This window comes from Muscardinus avellanarius, assembly GCF_963383645.1.
Source record: "Muscardinus avellanarius genome assembly, chromosome: 2".
Lineage (NCBI taxonomy): Eukaryota > Metazoa > Chordata > Mammalia > Rodentia > Gliridae > Muscardinus > Muscardinus avellanarius.
The window spans coordinates 97,672,936-97,696,441 of NC_137787.1; the positions used below are offsets into that span (position 1 = coordinate 97,672,936).

Consider the following 23,506-nt stretch of genomic DNA (forward strand, 5'->3'; position numbering starts at 1 on the left):
TCCCTCTAAATCTGCAGCTTAAATCACTGCAAGAGCTTCCTCCTGGATCTTGTTGCCACCATACCTCACACCCTGCAATCTGTTCACCACACTGCACTGAGAGCCAGCTTTCAGTGATATAAATCCGATCACTTTGCTTGTCTATTGCAAATTCTTCAGTGACTTACTATAGCTCATAGAGAGAAGTCAAGATCCATCATCATGGTCATCAAGGCCCCAGATGACCTGGGCCATTGGCATCAGCCTACCACCTACCTTGTACCACTCTGCCTCTGGCATGGTAAAGTCTAGTCCTACTACGCATACCTCAGCTCCTAGAAATTGCTCTTTTATTTTCTGGCCTTTACGTTTGCTGCTCTATAAATTTCTGTAGTTCTACCCTCCCTCGTTTGTCTAGATCATGCCCACTTGCCCTTTAAATCAAGTAATAGATTACTTCTTCCACAAAGTCAACTCTGAGCACACTCACCATACCTGAATTAATTTTTTATCCCATGAGTTGAATATTTCTATCATTGTATAAACTGCTTTAATTATCAATCTGAAATACAGTGATCTAGTTTAGATATAACCAGGTAGCAAATTAACATTTCTTTTTAAAAATGAAGGCAAGAGCCAGGTATGATGGTACATGCTTGCAATCTAGTACTTAAGAGACTGAGATAGGAGGATGGTGGGATTGAAGCCAGAAATTTAGCAAGACTCTCAGCAACTTTACTAGACTTTGATTCCAAAAACAAAACAAAACAAAGTTACACCAATAAAATTATACTAAAAAATAAAAAAAAAATAGGCCTGTAAGATAGCTCAGAGTAGAGGCCCTTGAGTTCAATCCTCATCACCAGAAAAAAAAAGAAGGCAAGATAGAACAAATAAAGCACATAAAAGAAACTTCAGTCAAATAAATGAGGAGAGAAAATATAAATAAATGAAATGGGACTCAGGGTAGGAGGGGAAAAAATGAAGACTGAGGAAGAAAACAGTTCAAATAATATCACATGTAAACAAGGTTTAACTACCAATCTCATTAACATATGGGGAGAAAGGAAGGAGGAAGTGGAAAGTATAGAGTGGGAAATATACCAAGTGATGTATACATTAATGTTTGTATCATTTTTAATCTCACTATGATGTCTAATTACATGTCACCAAAAAAAGTATTAAAAGCTGGTAACAGGAAAATTGAACCTCACTCTGATGTATAATAACACTGCACCAATAAAAGCATGAAAAATGGTAACCAGAAAAATGAAAGTCTCCCTTGGCCCCATACTCAGGGGAGTGGCCTGTGTTTATGTCTGTGTGCTTCTCTCTTTGTGGCTGTGTTGATGAGGGATATTTCAGTAGAGTCCATGGCTTTTCTTGTTATTAATGTTAAAGAAGTGTTCATTAAATGTACTGCCAATATGTAAACATTAACTTTACAATTAAAAATGAGCCATGAGCCGGGCGTGGTGATGCACGCTTGTAATCCCAGCATTCGGGAGGCTGAGATGGGAGGACCGCAGTTCATGGACAGCCTCAGCTATTTAGTGAGGCCCTTTGCAACTCAGTGAGACCCTGTTTCAAAATAAAGAATAAAAAATAGTGCTGGGGTAAAGCTCAAAGGTAGAATGCCCCTGGGTTCTATCCCGAGTACCACATAAATAAATAAATAAATAAATAAATAAATAAATAAATAAATAACCATTAAAACTAGAAAACTTTCAAAAAGCTATTTAGGTTTTTATTTTGCTAAAATTAATAACTAAATGATTCATTTGACTGATTTTATGTTTTCATGAAACTGATGAGTTGTTTCATTGTCATCTAGATGCAAAGACATCCAAAATCAATTAGTCACTTACAATAGCTCTGTATCCTATAATCCCAGTACTTGGGAGGCTGAGACAGACTGCAGGTTTGAAACTAGCCTCAGAAACTAAGTGAAGCTCAAATCAACTTAGTAAGATTCTGTTTTCAAATAAAATATAAATTAGGGTTGGGGTATACTTTGGAGGTAGAATGCCCCTAGGTTCAATCTCTAGTACCTCAAAAAATAAAAATAATTAAACAAAGAAAGCTCTAAGAAAAGACATAGAATCAGAATTTAAAGAATTTCACTAGAGTTAAAAAGAATTTAGAAAAGAAACTCTAAATAGTGTTTTTGTGTGAGCAATCCTCAGGTTGGACTTGGCGAAGTCTGTATAACCATTCTTTAATATTTACTTTTACAGAAAGAATATTTTAGCCGGGTGTGGTGGCGCACGCTGGTGATCCCCGCGCTTGGGAGGCTGAGACAGGAGGATCGCACAGGTTCGAAGCCAGCCTCAGCTACTTAGTGAGGCTCTCAGAAACTTAGTGAGACCCTGTTTCCAAATAAAATATAAAATGGGTCTGGGAGTATAGCCCGGAAGTAGAAAGCCTGTGGGTTCCACCCCCAGTACCACCAAAAAAAAAAAAAAAGAATATTTTAAATGAAAGCATAATTTTTTACAGTTTTAATAATTCATAACACAAATTTCTGGTTGTAAAATGGATAAATATCTCTAGATTTTCAGCATTTTCCATTTTCATTTGTTAGGTGCCAAATATAATTAGCAAGACTTCAAAAGAAAGAAAAAAAAAACCTGCCCACTAATTAAAAACTTAAGATTCTAAGAAAAATTCTCTCTCATCTCAAAGACAAAGTTGCCAAGATAATGGCTTCTGATGCATTAATGTATGAACATGTGAGCAAAATGTCAGGAAGTTAGTGCTTGAACTTTAAATTATTCCTTCACACACATTCTATCTATTGTTTATCATAAGAAAACTGTTTTATCTTAGTGACACAGGCAATGTTGCATAAAATTGTATATGCACAGATTTTTGTGGAAGAAAGAGCACAAAGAATAGTGTTTGTTATTTGATGTTTCTATCATGATTATGCATTTCATTTTGCCTTCACTTATGAATGCACACTCAGTATGGCTGCAGAAATCCGGTGTAAGGCTCTATTGATTAAGTAAGTCCATTAAAGTGAGTTAAAACTTAAATGTAATCAAGTAGGCAGTGAACTCAAACAAGGGTGTCTTGAAACCAAGAGAAAGAGCACTGGACTGCTCTTGATAATACATGGTCATCGGTGCCTAATTTTTCAATGTCAACACCAATTTTATTACCTTAATGGTTATTCTAGTCCTTTTGTTTTTGTTCTCCATTCTTTAAGTTTTCTGCATATTCAAGTTCATAAGCAGTTATGACAAGTTCTAGTGTATTATCTATATAAGTAGTGAAATATACTATTGCATCATTTACTTACATATTAAAGGCAAAAACTGTTTTAGAACTTAAAACATTGCTTATTCTAATTTCCATTAACTTTTGTGGATATACATAGAATTGGGAAACATTGATATATTCCAAAAACCAGAACATATATTTAATTTTCATTTTTATTTTATGCTACTAGGATTTTAAAGACTGAAATTGATCATAAGCAATGGTGAATACAATAATATAAATTAGGTCTGCTTGCCTGCCTGCCTCCCTTCCTCCCTTCCTTCCTTCCTTCCTTTCTTTTTTCCTCCACAAATCAGTGATTGCTTTTAAGCTTGAGATTCTGGCATGACAAAGCATCAGTAACCATGAGTTACTCAAAAGAACCTGGTGAGGGAAATGTCCTGTATAACTAGGAAGATTATTAAACTATATAGAAAAGAACTTTGCAGCCATAAAATGGCTCACATATATTTTTCATTTCACGAATATTAACCAGGTCCTTATCGTGTGTGAGGCTTTGCTCTAGGTTTTGAGGATATTTTCTGGGAAGTGGAGTAAAGGAAGACACCTGACACAAATGCTCCTCTTATGGAGTCTCTGCTCTCCATGGGATTCAGAGACACACAGCTTGTCTGAAGCTGAGGGACACGAGTGTCACCTTACCTGTGAGCTGTCGCCGCCTGCTCCGTGTGGCTTCGCAATTCCTAGAGCATGGTGTGAACTTGGACCATGCCGTGAAGGCACAGTCTTCTCGACAAGGAACAGTACATTCCTGCACAAGCGGAGGCATGCCACCTGTCAGCCTGAGGCATTCCGTCATCTCTGCAGACTGGTTATCATCAGAGACGCATGAGACAGCTAAAAAAAGAGCATGGAGTCTTGTTACTATTTTGATCAAATCAGCTACTATTTCTTTGACAAAACAGTAGAACGCCCCGATGTTTGAAAATTTAGTCTTCACTGTGATTGCAAACAGTGTTCAACATAGCTCACCTTATTGTTCCCTGGAAATTAAATTTTTATTGTTGCCATTGAAGGTATTTGAGGATTTAATTGGTTTCATTATTAATCGAAACCCTGCACTGAAAGCAACCAAAATAACTTGGAAGTAATTTATTATACTTCCCGCTCATGAGCCTCAGCTCTCTAGTGATGATATAAAACTAGAAGAAAATCTATAAGAGAGAGAATGAAATGAGGATAAAAAAGGACAAAACTATTTTTAAAATACCATGCAGACACTTCCTAGACTTGATTTTTGTTATTTGTTGAGATGGTACTCCTGGAAATACTCCTATTTTTTCTTCACAGTCAGTATTTAAGAAGTAAGTTTTGTATCTATTAACAAGCTTTTTCTCCATATTAATATTTAAGAATTGATTTAAAGATTTAAATCATGTTTTCATTCACAGTCATAATCTACCTGGAACATTATCATCACAAACATCAGTTGCAGGTAACTTCTCAAAACTTCTTTTGCATGCCATTTCATCTTTACCAGCCACCATTCTGATAGAGGGCTGATATCTAGAATATACAAAGAGCTCAAGAGACTATACAGTAGCAAAACAAACAACCCAATCAAGAAATGGGCAATTTAATTGAATAGAAACTTTATAAAAGAAGAGGTACAGATGGCCAACAGATACATGAAAAGATGTTCTACATCATTGGCCATCAGGGAGATGCAAATTAAAACTAGACTAAGATTCCATCTAACCCCAGTCAGAGTGGCAAGCATAAAGCAATCAAATAACAACAAATGCTGGTGAGGATGTGGGGAAAGAGGAACCCTTTACACTGTTGGTGGGAGTGCAAACTAGTCCAACCGCTATGGAGAACAGTGTGGAGATTTCTTAGAAAACTGGGAATGGATCCACCATATGATCCAGCTCTACCACTCCTGGGTATTTTTCCCAAGGTGTTGAAATCAGAGAACTACAGTAACATATGCATACCTATGTTCATAGCAACACAATTCGTAGTAGCCAAAATATGGAACCAACCCAGGTCTCCATCAACAGATGAATGGATGGCAAAATTAGGGGAAATACACACAATGGAATTCTATTCAGCATTAAAAAAGAACAAAATCATGTCACTTGCAAGAAGATGGAAATACCTGGAGAACATAATGTTAAGTGAGATCACCCAAGCACAGAAAGAGAAAGGACATATGTTTTCTCTAATATGCCCAAGCTAGGGAGCATTGGGGATACCTGAGGGACTCCAGATAATGGAGGGAAAATTTCAGCAAAGCTAGAATGGAAGGATAGTAGAGGAAGAAGGTTGAGGTTGATTAATGGAGGAGCTACATTCAAATATGTGTAAAAATATGAATATAGCATGGTTAATCTGGACACTTACTGTTGGGAGGGGGAGAGGGTACCAAGCACAGTCTAAATGTATACCATTTTCAATATGTTCCACATATAAATAAAAGTAAAAATATTAAAAAATAAAAAATAAAATCCCTAATTGTATCATAAAATAATAACTTTTGAGCTAAAACTGTTATGTGGTACTGGGGATTGAATCCATGGGTGTTCTACCTCTAAGCTGCACCTCCAGCCCTTCATTATTTATTTTATTTTATTTTATTTTTGCAGTACTAGGGATGGAACCCAGGGGCATTCTGCCTTCAAGCTATACCCCCAGTCCTATTTTTTATTCTATATTTTGAAATAGGGTCTCACTGAGTTGCAAAGGGCCTCACTAAGTAGCTGAGGCTGGGATTACAAGTGTGAGCCACCATGCCTGGCTTCTAATTTTCTTTTTAAAACATGGCATCAGTAAGTTGTTAAAGGGAGACTAGAACCTGAAATCCTCCTGTCTCAGCCTCCCTAGTACTGGGATTACAGGTGTATGCTACCATGCTTTGGTTCAATTAAAGTTTTATTTGATTCTTTGGATTAATGCCATTTATTTTTTATTCTGAATGTGTGGTACTTCAGCATATCTTATTTACCCTAATATAGATTCTATAATGATGTTTCGTTATATACTTTATATGAGCAAATCTCAGTGCCAGAATTATTAAAATTTCAGGTTGGATACCATTTTTGTAGGTGCCTGAGTAAGTATTGTGCATGGTAGACAGTTAACACCATTCTTGCCTTTACTGATTAGAGGCTAGTAGCACATACCCCCTCTAAGTTTTTTGTTTTTGTTTTTGTTTTTTGTGGTACGTGGGTTCCTGGAAACCTTCTACCTCCGGGCTACACTCCCAGACCTATTCTATATATTTATTTTATTTGGGAACAGGGTCTCTTAAGCCAGCGTGGTTAGCTTCGAACCTGCCAGATCCTCCTGTCTCTGCCTCCCAGGCGCGGGGATTACAAGCATGTGCCACCACGCCCGGCAATCCCCTCTAAGTTTTGACAACCAAAAATATCTCCAGACCCTTGCAAAATGTCTTCTAGGGAACAAAACTGATCCATTTGAAAACTACGTGTGTGTGTGTGTGTGTGTGTGTGTGTGTGTGTGTGTGTGTGTGTGTGTTTCTGGGGGCTGATCCCAGAGGTATTCTACCTCTGACTACACCACCAGACTTATTTTTTGTAATTTTTTTACTTTGAAACAGTCTCACAAAGTTGCTGAGGCTGGCCTCAAACCTGTAATCTTTCTGTCTCAGTCTCCCAAGTACTGAAATTACAGGTACATGCCACCACAGCTGGGTGAACACTATTCTTCTAAACTGCTTTCTGCCATGGCTGAGTTTTGAATTGATGGCATTTCTCCAGACTTGCTGCTTCAGCATTTGTGGTAATGGAGTATGGGGATATTTTTGTTACTCAGTGTCCTATGTGGTTCTGATCCAGCCTGTCCTGACTACACATATTTGGCATGGTATCATTGGACATGCTGTATGTTAATGAGTGTTTACTGAGTTCTTTAATCTAAATAAATCATAGTCTAGGTGATCCTATTATAGCTCCTTAAAACCTCCCACATGAGAAGGAATGAAGGAACACAAGACCAACACTGTTAATTACTCTTCATACAAATGTCCCTGAGACAGAACAAGTGTACACAGAGGCTCCTTTCGGTTGTCTATTCTTCTCGTATTCCGAATTATTTCTCTATTCTCCGTAAAACATAGAACAAGTTTATCTGAATCCTATAAATCTTTTTTTAGAACTGGTGAAAGCCAAAGCCATTTAGTGCGTTAGGGCCAAGGAATTAGCTCAGATGACAATGGCTCCACTCACAATACTTCCTAGCTTGCACATCTGCTCTGTGGCAGGTGGAGCTATTCATTCATTTCAATTTTTTTTTGTCTTTGTTTTTGTTTTTATCCACGTCCTAGGAACAAAATCCACCACACATTAAGCCAGCATCACCTGCATTTTCATTGTTGGGAATATTGCAGCCATTAATGATGAATACAGCAAAATACATTATCTTAAGTAGGGTACAAGCAAATGTTCTTTGAATTGCATGTTTAGATAACCAATTTGGAGTCAATTTAGAGAACTTTTATCTTGCCAAGTTAATTTTTTTTTTTACAAGATGACAATGCACTGAATAACATGACAAGGATTTAAAAAAAAACTTTTAAAAAGTACTCATTTCTTAAATGAAAACCTCTAATGTATACAAATGAAAAACTTTTCGGTGACAAGTGATTTTAAAATATTTTACTTCTTTTCTGTAATTTAACTTTGAATAAGCTTAGAATTTAGAAGCTCTGGTAAATAAAAAATTAAAATTTGAAGTTCTTCAAACTTTGTAAATTAGAATGCACTGCATTTCCTGGGTGCGGTGATGCAGGCCTATAGTCCCAGTACTTGAGAGCTGGGACAGAAGGATTGTAGGTTCGAGGCCAACCTCAGCAACTTGGCAAGGCTCTCAGTAACTTAGTGAGACTCTGTTTTCAAATAAAAAGTAAAATAGGGATGACAGTATGTCTCAGAAGTGGAATACCCATATTTTAATCTCCAATACAAAAATAATTTAATTAATTAATTAAAAATTAAAAATTTACTGAATTTTTAAAAGGCCTATATTGAGCTGTTCTGAATTAATAAAGAAAGATATTAAAATTTTAAGAAAGAATAGCTAAAGCATGTGGTGGATTTCACAGACACTGTAGCCAAATGGTAACAAATACAAATTCCAACCACAAACCTGAGAGTTATAGGAACTAGATAAATTATTGAACTGCTTTTGTTTCAATGTCCTCATCCTTAAGATAAGCATCATGAGACTACTATAATAATGAGTGGTAAAATTTCTAAACAATGTCTTACACAGACTACAGAATCAATAAATGATATCAGTTGTTATGTTTTATATTTCTTTTTAAATGCAAGTGTTCTGATACCCAAGCAAGTCTACGCACACATATTCTCCTCCCCATCCCTCATTTGTTCCTTGGCCATCCTCAACCTCGAAGTGTAAAGTAATAAGGAAACCTTGCTCGAATCTTCACCTTATTCTATGACATTAAGCATCATCATTAATGAGCCAATAGTTCAAAAATCACCCCAGCATATTCATTGCATTAATAGGGCTATGCAGAGCAAATACAATCACTTTGGTACAAACTGATGTAGGAGAGTTGTCTGAGATAGACTTTCAAGGTTTATACAGGCCACAGAATGCATGCAGAGTTGGAGCATAAAGTTTGATAACATACCAGCCATAGAACCAGAGCTGTCTTACTGACAAATCAAGGGTGAGTGGCAAATGAAAAACCACAGGCCATGTGTGTGTAGACAGGGAATTAAGGTTTTCAGATTTCTTCATGTCTGAGATTCTCTTTTTTTTTTTTCAAGTGTGATAAAAGAGTCACTAGAATGGAAACCATGAACAAATTAAATAAAATAATTTCCTTCTTGGGAATGTTCTAATATACAAGAAATCATTTAAATAATAAGCAGTTATTGAATGACTGCATACTAAACTATACTAGAGGGTAAAAAATACTGAAGAAGGAGCAAGCAAGATGGCTGCAGGCCTGGGAAATTTGCACGGCACGCAGAACAAATATGCAAAGGAAATGAGAAGACATTGAACGTAAACAACCACAGATAACACAGAATTTAGATGCTTTTTCCATTATACAAATCACAGGCAAAAAGCATTGTAAAACATACAAATCATAGCTGGACATGGTGACGCAGGCTTGTAATCCCAGTACTTGGGAGGCTGAGACAGAAGGATTACAGGTTTGAGGGTAGTCTGAGATTCTCATCAACATAATGAGACCTGTTTCCAAATAAAAATTTAAAAAAAACTAGGGTTTGCTGGGCGTGGTGGTGCATGCTTATAATTCCCGCGCTTAGGAGGCGGAGACAGTAGGATCTCGCAGGTTCGAAGCCAGCCATGCTGGCTTTAGAGACCCTGTTTCCAAATAAAAATATAAAATAGGTCTGGGGGTGTAGCCCAGAGGTAGAAGGGTTTCCAGGAACCCCAGTACCACCAAAAAAAAAAAAAAAAAACCTAGGGCTTGGGGTGTAGCTTAGAGGTAGAATGCCTCTAGGTTTCATTCCCAGTGCCACAAATATAAATCTATACATATATTTATATTATAATATATTAAATATATATTATAATACATGTCATATGTCGATATATATCTATATATACATATATATTGTAATTGTCCATAAATATTAATGTAATATAGTCTCCTGCTGGGCATGGTAGTATGCACCTACAAAACCAATACTTGAGAGGCCGAGACAGGAGGATTGTAGGTTTGAGGTCATCTTTGACAACTTAGCAAGAATCTCAGCAACTTAGAGAGACCCTGTTTCAAATTAAAATATAAGAAGAGCTGGGCATGTACTTCCAAGGGAGTATGTTCCTGGATTCAATCCCCAGTTAAAAAACAAAAAGTATATAGTGTCCTTAAGCCAGAGTAATAAATCAGAGGTGGTATAGTGTCCTGAAAAATCTACAGGCTTTAGTGTAAAATGAACTAAGGGTAGCTCTCCATTTTTTATTGTTACCCTGGGCAAGTTATGAAATTCTTTTTAGATACAACTCATTTAAGAAATGGGAATGACTACATCATATGATAAATTGACACAGATAAAGTGATTAGTACAACACTAAGTACTTAGTATGTGACTGCGGAGAGTGATACATTATCATGAAAAAAATCTTCAGAGATGTACTATGAGAAGTGGCAGGAAAGAAGAGTCCACCATCACCTTTCCTGGTTCTTGGCTCAGAAGGAATATTCCACATGTCATACAACCCTCCTGAGCCCTAAGAAGTGGGAAAGGAGCCTACCTTGCAATGACAAAATTGAGGTCAGCAGCCTTTTCCAGAGACTGCATGACACTCCCAAGGATAGTGTCTACTCTATTTCCAAGTGCTAAATTATACATTCTCTTTAGTGTCCACTAAAATAATGCTTATGTGTTATTACATACGATCACAATTCCAGGAAAAGTCAAAAGCAAAAGCCTAATCTTTCTAAGAACTGTTTCTAGGAACATCGAGTTCTGGAACAACATTGAATTGAGAGTTTCATTAGAGGATGTTGAACATTGGCACATAAGAGTACTGGCTGTATTTTCATATTATTTTAGTGATGCAGTGCAATTATACATCATAATGAGGTTCAATGGCGCTATACTAGTGGGAAAGGTCCTTCTAGCAGGAAAGAGAGATTTTCTTCTGGCACTCCTTGTCATGTATTTCAATCTGGACCGAACTGTCTAAGAGGAATGGAAATTCAACCTTTTAACTTGTTAAGGAATTTAGTCTTAATGCCACTGGTTAAGGAAGCAGGTGTTTGATCCAAGCCACTCAGACAGAAGCTGTCACCTGGCGAACAGGTATGGCAGGGAGACAACCCTCCAAGAAATCTCTGTGATGTCTGAGGTCACATCTACCTATTTGTAGTGTCCAGAAAAGTACATAATACACATCACTGAGTTCAGCTACTTCAATTTTCTCTTAACTGCTACACACGATGCCTTGGGATAAAGGCATCAAAATGGGAATTGGAGGAGGGAGAAGAGTTTCTAGTTGCTCCCCCTCTTAGCTGATTCCTTTCTGTTCTAGTGGCATGAAAATGAAAGAATGTATGCCCACACACAAAGTGTACAATAATGTGAGGATTTAGCAAAAGAAAGGAGAAAGACCTAGATGAATTCCCAGAGTGTCTCAGAGTTAATTTTTTTTAAGTGCTATTAAAATGGGATGGTCAGGCAGCCCTCTCAGGCTTAAATGCTGACTAAAACCAGATCGTTAACTATTGCTAAGTGGCTGGTCTCTCTGCCCTCTATCACCTCTAAACTTTGATGGTCAGACACGCTGTGATAAGTTTTTCTTCTTTTCAATTATGATATGAAGAGGACAGGGGTTAGTGTCCTTCTGATAAAAATGGATAATGTTCTGTCTGGGAAGAAGAATAAAGGGAGCACTGGCTGCTCCAGGTCTGTCCCTCGTCACCCTCACCAAGGACACCCAAATTACTTTCCTGAAGCTGCTTCTGACCAGAGTTCAGCTCTAATCATTGAAAGAAAAGGGTAGAAAGAATTTGTTTCAAGAGTTCATGGTTTCCAGGAAATGGGAGAAGCACGCTGGAAAACTGGAAGGGCTCTGTGTATAAAGGTTGCAGTCCTGTCACGAAGGCCTGCTCAAGGGTACAGCTAAATTTACACGCATATCGTTCAGCAACATCCATGTACCGTGTCTGCTATGTCAGGCCCTGTACTAACAGCCTGGCATACACAGAAGGAAGAAACATGGAAATGAGATTCCAAGACATCTGGAAAGCTGTGAAAGCACTGGAGCCTCAGGCACTGGACATTCAGTGGAACCTTCTGGAAGGATCAATGCTGGGATGGTGTATATGATGTACAAACAGAGCGTGCCTGGCCCTGTGCAGAGAAACAAGTGGTGTGATGATGTGATGAGCTGCCTTCCTGGTTCTTGATACTCATTTGAGTAAGACCATTTGCTTCCCCTTTGTTTTTTTTTGTTTTTTTTTTTGTTGTTTGTTTTTGTTGTTTGGTTTTTTTTTTTTTTTTTTTGGTGGTACTGGGGTTCCTGGAAGCCCTTCTACCTCCGGGCTACACTCCCAGGCCTATTTTATATTTTTGAAACAGGGTCTCTTACGCCAGCGCGGCTGGCTTCAAACCTGCGCCATCCTCCTGTCTCCGCCTCCCAAGCGCGGGGATTACAAGCGTGCGCCGCCACACCCGGCTCCCCTTTGGATAAGACTTCTAACACGTCAAATTACATGTTCAGTGTCTGTGCAGCGAGGTCACTCATTTAATGACTATGCCAGGCTGCCCATCTGTGTGGGGAGGGTTACATAGAATACAGGAGGGGTTCACAACCAGGAGTCCAAAGAGTTCAAGGCTATAATTGAACCAAAAAATGTGTAATGAATTGGTTCTATCCTCCTACCTTAACAAATAGGTTTTTGAAATGACTTGGAAATCCCAGTGTATAATTCTGAAGTTTCAGGCCTGAGTGTTACAACATAGAAACCCAGGCCTGGCCCTTCCTCCTCTACCCACAGCTGGAATCGTCCACTCAGGGAGCTTCTTGGTCATAGGAAGCCCTGCAGTCAACCTCCTATAGAGGCTCAATCAACAATCTAGTCACCCTTGTCCAATCCTTGGCTAGGGAACACAGGTGAGAAGCCAACTTTCCTCACAGGTCATATCCAGCAGAGACGCTGCAAGCCCCGGAGGCTGGCTCAAGACCACTGGCTGTGGACTCCGGGGTCCTGAGTACCAGACCGAGTTTATAGAGGGAGCCAGGTAGAGGACTACCTACCGCTGGAAGAAGGCCATAGCAGGCTTCTGGACATAGAAACCAGGCCAGTGTCTCCTGCTGAGCTTAACTAGGGACAGGACAGAACTCTACTCCAATTATTTTATTATGGCTTGATGTAATCTTTCTTAGGAGTTCCCTTCCTGCTAACCAGGAAAAATAAAAATACTGATCTATGCTATCTCAGTTCTGACCACTTTGTTTCCTTTCTGTTTAAATAGTTCTTTTCAGGAGATGGGGAGCCTCTGTGCCACTTCTGCCTCTCCTCCCAGGATGGCATCTGGGTGCCTGGGGTAGCTAGCAGTAGCAGGAACCTGGGGTCTGCAGGCAGGTCCTGCAGAAATTCTTCAGGTCTTTTTAGAATCTGCAGTGAGAGGGGCCTGTGTGCCTGCTAAGTAACACCCACCGTGAAGGACTGGGTTGAATACTTCGTCATGTATTTCCCCTCAGCCTGGTCTGGGAACTTAGTCCTCTCACCTGGCCAGCTTTGTGATGAGTGCATGGGAGGTCCAGGGTAGGCTCTCTTCTGAAGCCTGCCAGCCAGCACTACTGGCACCAGTTCCTCCTTGCTTTCCTCCAGGAACTCTGGGGATAGTGACCAGGAAACTTAGGAAAAGCTGGAAGACTTCAAGGCCCTCCTCCAGCCTCACTACCCAAGACCTACTGTCTTCTGAGAGGCCCCTACCTGTTGGCATGTGGCCCAGAATTCTAAGCAGGACATGGGACTGAACTCCTTGCTTTCTTCCTTTTCCTTAGTCAAACTATACTGCTAAAGCATCAGTCCTGAATTAGGGAAAGCTCTGACCTGTGATCCTTATGCTCAGCTTCTCCTTCCTCCCACACCCAGGCACTTTCTTTTCTCTTCACCTCACCCACCTGGCAGGAAAGGAGAGCTTTTCCTCCTTATCATTTGATGAAGATCCCTCTCCGTCCTTTTTTATTGTTATTATTTATATATATATATATATATATATATATATATATATAGTGATAGATATTAAACCCATAGGCATTCTACCTCTAGCTATACCCCCCGTGCAGTTTTAGTTGTTATTTTGAAATAGGGCCTCCCTAAGTTGCTGAGGCCCTTTCTAAGTTGCTGAGGCTAGCCTGGATTTTCTACTCTCAGCCTTCCATGTATGGAGATTATAGGCATAGCTCCCAGGCCCAGCAACCCCATCCCTAAACCTCTCTCCCTCCTGATTTGGCATTTATCTTGTCCTTTCTCTGGAGTCATAATGACAGACAGGATACACAGAGAGAAATCAGGTTGAATTAAGGATATAAATTAAGCATTTTGAAAGCACATAGCCTACACTCACATGCTTCAGCACTAGGTGTCGTGACCCAGGAGAACTGGCCCTGTGGCTGGCTTGTATACAGATATGTCCTCTAATAAGAGGCAAGAGACACAGTAGGCTTCTGCTAAACAGAGGAGATATGTTCTTTGAAGCCCCATAGAGCAGCAGGCTGGGAGTGTTTAGCCAGGTGTCTGGGGGAGAAGCTAGAACTCAGGTTCTTAAGGACTTAGCTGCTCTTGCTCTACCACACGATATGATGTAGGTAATCCTTTAGTGTAAGGTAATCCCTATGTGTGTGGCATTTTTAAAAACTACTAATTTGTTTGCAGGAAGTCTTGTTGCTGCTATAACAAGTGGCCCACTAGGTAAGTAGCTGAAAAGGACATACACATATTCGCTTACATTTCTGAGGATCAGAAATTAAAAATCATCTTTGCTATGCTAAAGTCATGGTAACTAGAGGGTCCGGGGAAGAATTTATTGCCTTGCCATATCCCAGCATCCAGAGGTTTCCTAAATCCTTTGCTCACATCCCCCTTTTCCACTTCAAATCCAGCAATGTCACATCTTCACATCTCTGTCCCTCAACTCCTATCATAACGTCGACCTCCTGCCTACCTCACATAAGAACTGCTGCAATCACATTTGCTCCACCTGGATAAACCAACATAAGCTCCCCATCCAAGACTGAACCCAGAGACACTTTACAACTGAGTTACACCCCAAGCCCTATTTATTTATTTATTTATTTATTTATTTATTTATTTATTTATTTTTGTGGTACAGGGGTGGAGCCCAGGCACACTGTACCTCAGAGCTACACCCCAGCCCTATTTTTTAGTCTTCTTTATTTTGAAACAGGGTCTCACTGAGTTGCAAAGGGCCTCGCTAAGTAGCTCAGGCTGTCGACAAACCACGACCCTCTGGTCTCAGCCTCCTGAATACTGGGATTACAAGTGTGCACCACCATACCCCACTCCCAGCCCTATTTTTAAAACAGTCCTGCAGCCAAGCATGGTGGCACACACATGTAATCTCAGCACTCGGGAGGCTGAGACTGGAGGATCCTGGTTCACAGCCGGCCTCAGCTACTTAGTGAGGCCTTCCGCAACTTAGTGAGATCCTGTTTCAAAATAAAGAATAAAAAATAGGGTGGGGTTGTCACTCAGAGGTTGAATACCCTTGGGTTCCATCCCTAGACTGGCAAAAAAAAATCTGCAATCCTCCCATTTTAGCCTCCCAAATACTGGCATTTACAATCATGTGCCACTTGTAGCTACAAAATCCCTTTTGCCATAGAAGCTAACATATTCACAGGCTCTCAGAATTCAGACTTGGGCACTTGGAGGCCAAGATACTACACAGAGCTTTACTTCATTCATCCACTAGAAAATGAACCAGGTCTTCTTCACCTGCCTCAAATGGTAGAAAGAGAAGCAGGGCTGACACACAGGTTTACCATGATTTTTTTTTTTTTTTCCAGTACTGGGAATGGAACCCAGAGGCATTCTACCTCTGAGCTACACTTCCATCTCTATTTTTTAATCTTTTTTTTTTTTAAACAAGATCTCAGTGAGTTGTGAAGGGCCTCATTAAGTAGTTAAGGCTGGCTGCAAACTGCGAGCCTCCAGTCTCTGCCTCCCAAATGCTGGGATTACAAGAGTATGCCACCACACCCAGCCTTACCATGAACTTTGATTCCTGCTACAACAAGCTAATTTTGTTTGGTGTTAGTTTTTTTTTTTTATTATTTTTCTTATCACCTTGTATCTAGTCACCTAGCCTACCTCTAGAACTATTCTTTCCTATTGTGTTGGGGGGATTCCTTAACACACTCACACACACATATACATACACCCCCCCCTTATTTCTTATTCTAGACCGAACATAATTAACATCATTAAGAATGTACATCTGCATTAAGTAAAAGTGCATCCCAATGATGAATACCAGTATTTGGATCAGTCTGAGTTATAGATAATGCAAAGCCACTTCCCCCATCCAGCCCTCATAGTTCAACTGTCGGCTTATAAATGAAAAAGGAGAAAATCTCTTCAGAGGAATATTAATATTAATATTGGAAATGGAGTTAAGGACAGCTTCAAGGAATTGAAAATCTCATATCTTTGAAAAGGAGGCTGTGTCGTCTTTCGCAGCAAATGCGTCTTGTTGACCCTCCTATGGAGCCATGCTCTGGCCTGCCCACCTCCCAGGAGACTCAGCAGTAGGGGCCACTCTCATTTTCCACATCAGGAGGAAGGGCAGAGGCTCAGGATGCACATGGGTCCAGTCCTGGCATGCTGTTTGCAGCAGGGTCTTCCCTGCTTAGGCTGCAGGGAGGAAAGAAAGTCTGCTCTAATCCTCTCCTTAGCTGGCTAGCACTGATGCAAGGCAGGAGCAAGAGCCCCAGTAGTGTAAGGAAGGAAAAGGAAAGACAGAAAGCTAGTATTCATATTTCCAGTTACAGAGACCAGGTCAGCCCCACCATGCTAACTTCCCTCCCAAGAGCCAACCCCTTAGAGTCCAGTCAACAGAGCTAACCAACCAACCATTCTTACATACTCTAATCTACTCTAAAGGCACCCAGCAGTTCTCTCTCCAAGACAATAGTCAGTAGTATCAAAGCTGTTTTTCCCTGCTGTTATCCAAATAAATCCATTTGGAACTTAAAGCCAGTGCCTCTGTTCTCCCCTTGTATTTTCTCTTTCTCCCTACAGTGCAGCCTGTGAGGGCGTGGTGTTTGGAGGCCCCATTCTTCAAAACTAGGGCTGGAGGAAAGTGCATGCTCATGATTACATGCTGACTGACATATATGCAACTTTTGAGTGGGAACAGCATGAGTGGTGGAAATTGAATTAAACAATAAACCTGTAATTGCTTGTTAGGGTGCTTTAATTGACTCATAAGTACCATATGCAAGCTGCGTGGCTGCAGGAGCCCAATTATAAGCTTGCTTATGGAAAGATACAACTCATTTTGCATGTTGGAAACGTACTCCCCAATTATTGCTGCCCTCTCAGAAAAGACAAATTTTCAAATAAATAAGAAATACTTAGTAAGCTAATAACATATACTGAGTCCCTAGGTAAGCTGCAAGCATTTTATTTAGGTTCTAATATAAGATTAGAAACAGTGCAGTTGAAAACTGCCTCTTTCTATTTTATAAGGCATTTGTTGAGCCCTGTAGCCCTCTGTGTTCCCAATCAACCAAAGAAATGCATATAGGGAGGACTCTTGACTTCAAACAATTTGACCACTCATTAGGAAAAAATGTCAAAAATAAATATTCCAGGAAAAATAAAGCAAAGTAAAATTATAGATGATTCATAAATTAGATATAATGAGTAGCTAATATGGGTATAGGTCATAGAGAAGAAAAAAAGGGAAATCTTGAACTCTGGCTGACAACCCGGAGTGGTCAGTTCCAGAGGGGATGCCGGAATTGTGGTCAAGTTGTCCAGTCAAGTTGGAAGAAAGTTCATCAGGATCAGCACTGGGCTTTATGAAGTGTTGATAGGAGTGGGAGGTGCAGGAGGGATCTTGTTTAAATCCCATGGACAGTGGCACACGTGTCATTCCCAATTTCCTGTATGGGGAAGGGTGGAAGTAGGAAGGGAGCTGGGGAAAAGCCCAAGGGCTGTTTGCATGTGTGTCACTAGCACTGTGAAGTACATTATAAGACTACAGTGTACCAACAAAAGTATTAAACATTAAAAACAAAAAGAAAATCAGGAGTTTCCAGACAAGTAGACTGAAAACATTCAAGAACTAGAATGAAGAAGGTTTAGCTTTTGAGAACCCTAAATTTGAAGAGAAAAAAGAATTAATTGTCCTTCTCTGGGACAAAATATATGATGATGTGTATACATGACATTTATACAAAATGATAATTCTAGGGCAATAAAGTGGTCTTTTTTGAGGAGGTATTAGAGATTGAACCCCAGTGGAGTCTACCTCTGAGGTATATATATCCCCAGCCCTTTAATTTTTTTAATTGGTACAATATAGTCATATATCTTAATGGGGCACAAGATGATAGACACATACATGCACAAGCCCTTTAAATTTTTGCTTGGAAACAGAGTCCTGCTAGGTAGCTGAGAATTTATGTCGTTAAAGCTATACTTGAACCTCCTATCTTGGCCTCACAAGTACGGTTTTACAGGTTTGTACCACTATACTTGAAACAATAAGTAGTTTTGAACCCTAATAATCTCTATCAGCTACAAAGAAACTATCAAAATAAATATATAAATATAAAAAGTATCTGGGCACGGTGGTATACACATATCATCTCTAGGAAGGGCTACATGCTTATAATCCCTATAATCTCTTGGGAGGCTGAAACAAAAATATCAAAGGTTCAAGGCCAGCTTCAGCAATTTAGGCAGATTCTCAACAATCTAGCAATAGCTCATAAAAAAACAAAAGACGAGTGTACCTCAGAGGTAGAACGCTTTTAGGTTCAATTCTCTGTAACACACACACACACACACACACACACACACACACACACACAGTGCAAAAAAGTAGTTTGCTTATTAACAAGGCTACAAAACAATTCTCTTAAACCACTTCTACCCCAACCTAGACCAAATGTGTATGTGTGTGTGTGTGTGTGTGTGTGTGTGTGTGTGTGTGTATACATATATATTTGAATAGAAATATTTTGAAAATAATTTGAATAGAAACTGAGAACATTCTGTGAAAATTTAGTTTTAAAAGAAATTCATTGTCCACCCTTCCATTTAGATCACCTCTCTGAGCTGTTTCTCCAATAGAAATATTAAATCCTATGTTGAAGAAAACTATCATAAATGCAAATAAATCACCATGTCCAGCAAGACATCTGGCAACAATCATCCCAATTGAGACATGTGAATATAAAGTTAGTATGAAGGAGTGATCATTGTTTTTTAAATAAATCAATGATTCTCTGATTTTATAATACCTCAGGGTAGCTCCATTTATCTCAGTTGACTTTCTGTCATTAAAAATAACCCAGTGGGGGAATGAATGCTAGCAACCATGGAGTTTCTTTTGGGGGTGATGGAAATGTTCTGGAATTAGGTGTTAGTTATGGTTGTACAACTCTGTAAATATACTAAACCCTGTTGGCCTACATTATTTTTTTTTAAGATTTAAAGAAGTTTATTAAAAGATAGAAATACAGAAAATAGAAATACAGCCCCATGCCAAAATGGCATGAGGGGGTGACTCAAAATGAATACACCCGACCTACATACTTTAAAAGGTTAATATTATCTCTCAACAATGTTGCTATATCTATACCATGCTATACCATTTAAGTATTCTGAATTTCTCCGGGTGTGATGGCACACACTTATAATCCTAGTATTTGGGAGGCTGAGACAGGAGGATCGCAGTTTGTATACAGTGAGACCCTGTTTCAAAATAATGAAAAAAAAAATGGGGCTGGGGGTGTAGCTTGGAGGTATAATACCCCTGGTTTACATCCCCAGTCCTGAAAAAAAAAATCTAAATCTTAAACAAATGTGATTCTAGGAAAAGTGCCACAAAATCATGTCAATTGGATGCTGTAGCTATAGAATTCATAGGAATCACAAGCATTTTCTAGTTTGCAAAGAAATTCTTCTCCCACGTTAGGCCCCAAATTAGCTATATTAGCTTCTATCAATAAAAGCTTTCCTACAAGTAAGAAATTAACATTTATCATTAATATAATTCTTTTCACTCTATTACAATCTATAATGATTTACTTCTAAAGTTTCCCTTCCATTAAGAAAAAAAAATAAGGAACATGGTCACCTGAACTGCTGTGTTATATTTATCAATTTAGAACTCTGCAGAATGCTATTTGGAGAATACTGTCAGTTGAACTATGAAGCATAAGAGTAATATAAACAGACTTTTTGCACTCAGAAGGCTCATAATCTACAAAGAATACTCAATTTCTATCATGTGGTGCAAAACAAATAAATACATAAATATCTGTGAATCAGTTACATTCGAATATATTCAGGATATCTAAGCACTGGGTGCTGGTTAAAGGCACCATGTTACAAAAATTCAGCATTTAAGAAATAATTTAAATCCCCTTATAAATGTTCATTCTTCTTCTTTCCTCCTTTCTAAATCATACCTTCATTAGGGGAGCAAACTAATATGAGCTGCTCACTGATGTTCCCAAGTCATTTTTTCTCATAATCACTGAAAAAGACTTCAAAAATATTTTCTGCATCTAAACCCATGCTTTACGCCAAATGAAGTCCTCAATTCAAAATGCATGAAAGTTTCTGGCACTTATTTTATATATATGGAAAAAAAATCATGCACACTTCATTCTACAGACTATTGCCTATAACTAGGCAATAGACTAGCAGCTTTATGCTCCTCAAAACCCTTATTTTATGTACGCATACAAGGGAAATGCATATTTGGCAGGTATGAAAGAATAAATATGCTAATTCTCACACTGCGTGGGGAGGGTGATTTATTCTGATTTTGAAGGAACGAGGCAGCATTTACATAAGTTTCACCTGTATCTCTGCAAACAGCTGTTGTGCAGCTAACTTTTAAATCGGGAAGAAAAAATCTGGGTTGGGTAGTTTCTAACTCTTGCTCTGAGTGTGAAGGATGATAGGCCTTAGTTACCGGTGGCCCGTCCTATGAAAGCTCAGGGAAGAGCTGAGACAAATCACTGACAATAATTTGTAGATCTTTCTTAAAATCTACAATGTTTTGTTGTATAAGAGGTAAGTCATTTTACAAGCCCATGTAGAATGGAAATTCTAACTCTATGTGCCAAGGAATAGGTTATCCAGATAACAAATGCAGTATCATTTATCAGGAAGCTAAACGTTGCATCATATGATCATTCTGGAAACAGTAACTAAGTAACAAATGAGATGTGAAATGTGAATTCAGAAATAATTTGGTATTCTCTACTGAAAAACAACTGCAAAGACCCAAGATATTAATTACCACACTGCTGCAGAAAAAAAAAAAAACACACAATCAATCAGCAGGATAGCCACATGTATTTTCCCCACTCCCCGGAGAATACTATATTTTTATGTGGATCTTGTGACTAAAAACATCTTTTAAGCAACTTTTTTTATAAAAAATATATTTTAATTGTAGTTGATGCATAGTAATTATACACATTCATGGGGTGCAGTGTGACATCTCAGTATGTGTACACAATGTGTAATGACCAGCTTGCTGTAACTGGCATATCTATTACCTCAGACACCTTTCATTTTTTGTGTGTGAAGAACATTAAAAATCCTTTCTACTGGCTATTTTGAAATATTCAATACATTGTTGTCAAACTGTAGTTATCCTACTGTGCATTAGAACATTAGAAGTTATTTCTCCTATTGAATATGAATGCTTCTTTTCTTTTACAAATGATCTCCTCTTTGTAGATCATTAGGAGTGCTCACTCTGTACATATAATTATTATCACCATCATTGTAATGTACTGTGTACATTACAAAGCTCATGCCATATCAAGAAAGCATTTGTTTTCATTTTGTTTGGTCTCCACTGGCATAAACCCTGCCAAAATGCTGCTGAAATTATGTGTATTCATCTTCATATCCTCTTCGGTCCCTCTGGAAACCATGCATTTGCTACATCCTTTATAAAAACAAATTTGTTATACTTCAATTCTGTTCTGGAATCGCAAGCTTAATAAAATCCCACACTAAAAGTCTGAGTGATGGTAGATTCAGAGGCTGAGAGTATAGTCCTTATAGATTAGACATATTTACCAGTCATACAACGTAGTGCCTTTCACAAAACTTTTAATGAAGAACAATTCATTTCATATAATATGTAGATTGATTCCTGAAAAGTTATACACAAGAAAAATGAGGGAAATGAATCTATTTTGATGCAATAGAGAAGTTTGCTATTTAAAGGCTTTCTAAATAGAATAATGATATTTAACCTCAAAGATTCATTTTCAATGTAAACAATTAATCATATATTTAGGTAAGACTGAATTTGCTTAAAGTGATATAAAATATATTTCAAAATCAAATAACTTCTGATTTCTTATGTAAATTTTGACTGCTAAAATTAGTTAAGAGGAAACCTGCTTTCAAGTGCCTCACAATTTACAAATTCTTTAAGTTAGAAATTTGATCTATTTTTACCGTGTGTGTGTGTGTGTGTGTGTGTGTGTGTGTGTGTGTGTGTGGTATTGGAGACTGAACACAGGGACATTCTATCTTCAAGCTATAGTCCCAGGTCTATTTATTTTTATTTTGAAACAAGATCTTTCTAGGTTGCTGAGACTACCCTAAAATCTATGCTCCTCCTGTCTCAGCTTCCCAAATACTGGAATTACAGATCACCAGGCCTCGTTTTACTTTTAAACACTAACAGTAATTAACCTTAATGATATTAACTATATTAAGTTCATACATCTGTCCGGTTTGAAGTAGTACTGGCCACTTGCATTCAAATTGCCAATGCTAATACACTGTTTTACCCATGTGTGTAGTCTTCATACCCCCAAAGTGTAACAGGCTTTTCAGCCACAGTTTCATGTTATAACCAGGACTACTGTCCAGCCTTAAGAAGCAAAATAGCCAGTCAAGACTGATTCCTGCTTTCCTCATGATAGTTGCATGATCCACTTGGCCAGGCTCACTGAGACTTATATGTATTTACATGCAAAATGAAGGACTTAAACTAGGTACCTTCCAGCTCTAATATACCATGAATGCATTACAGTATGGTCACAAGTGTGTACAGTCTCCTATGTACAGGGTGAACAGTGTTGTGCTCTCTGGTGCTGTTGAGAACCTGCAAGATCAGCACAGCAGCTGGTACTGAAGCAAGCTTTTGTGCATAATCACGGTGTTTTTATTTAATTTAGAGATATGTTAAGTACACGAAGCATGATAACACACAATGGAAAATAGTATGTTGGTTTAAAAAATCCACATCTTAAATAGAAAAGCATTTTACATAACAAATTTAAATTAGTTGGCCTTGCTGGGCTTGGTGGCGCACACTTGTAATCCCCGCGCTTGGGAGGTGGAGACAGGAGGATCGCGCAGGTTCGAAGCCAGCCGCGCTGGTTTAAGAGACCCTGTTTCCAAAAATAAAACAGTATAAAATAGGTCTGGGAGTGTAGCCTGGAGGTAGAAGGGCTTCCAGGAACCCCAGTACCACCAAAAAAAAAAAATTAATTAATTAATTAATTGGCCTTT

At 38.6% G+C, this 23,506-nt stretch overlaps 1 protein-coding gene across 1 annotated transcript in view; it reads right to left on the bottom strand.

The window, feature by feature from the left end:
• The window catches only part of THSD7B (thrombospondin type 1 domain containing 7B), a gene marked incomplete at both ends in the record, with an annotated part of 783,939 nt that overhangs the window by 266,337 nt on the left and 494,096 nt on the right, over window positions 1-23,506 (bottom strand). Inside the window, one exon of the mRNA XM_080689965.1 lies at window positions 3,907-4,101. Within this exon, the coding sequence (XP_080546091.1) occupies window positions 3,907-4,101 (195 nt within the window). The remainder of the gene's footprint in view (window positions 1-3,906; window positions 4,102-23,506) is intronic.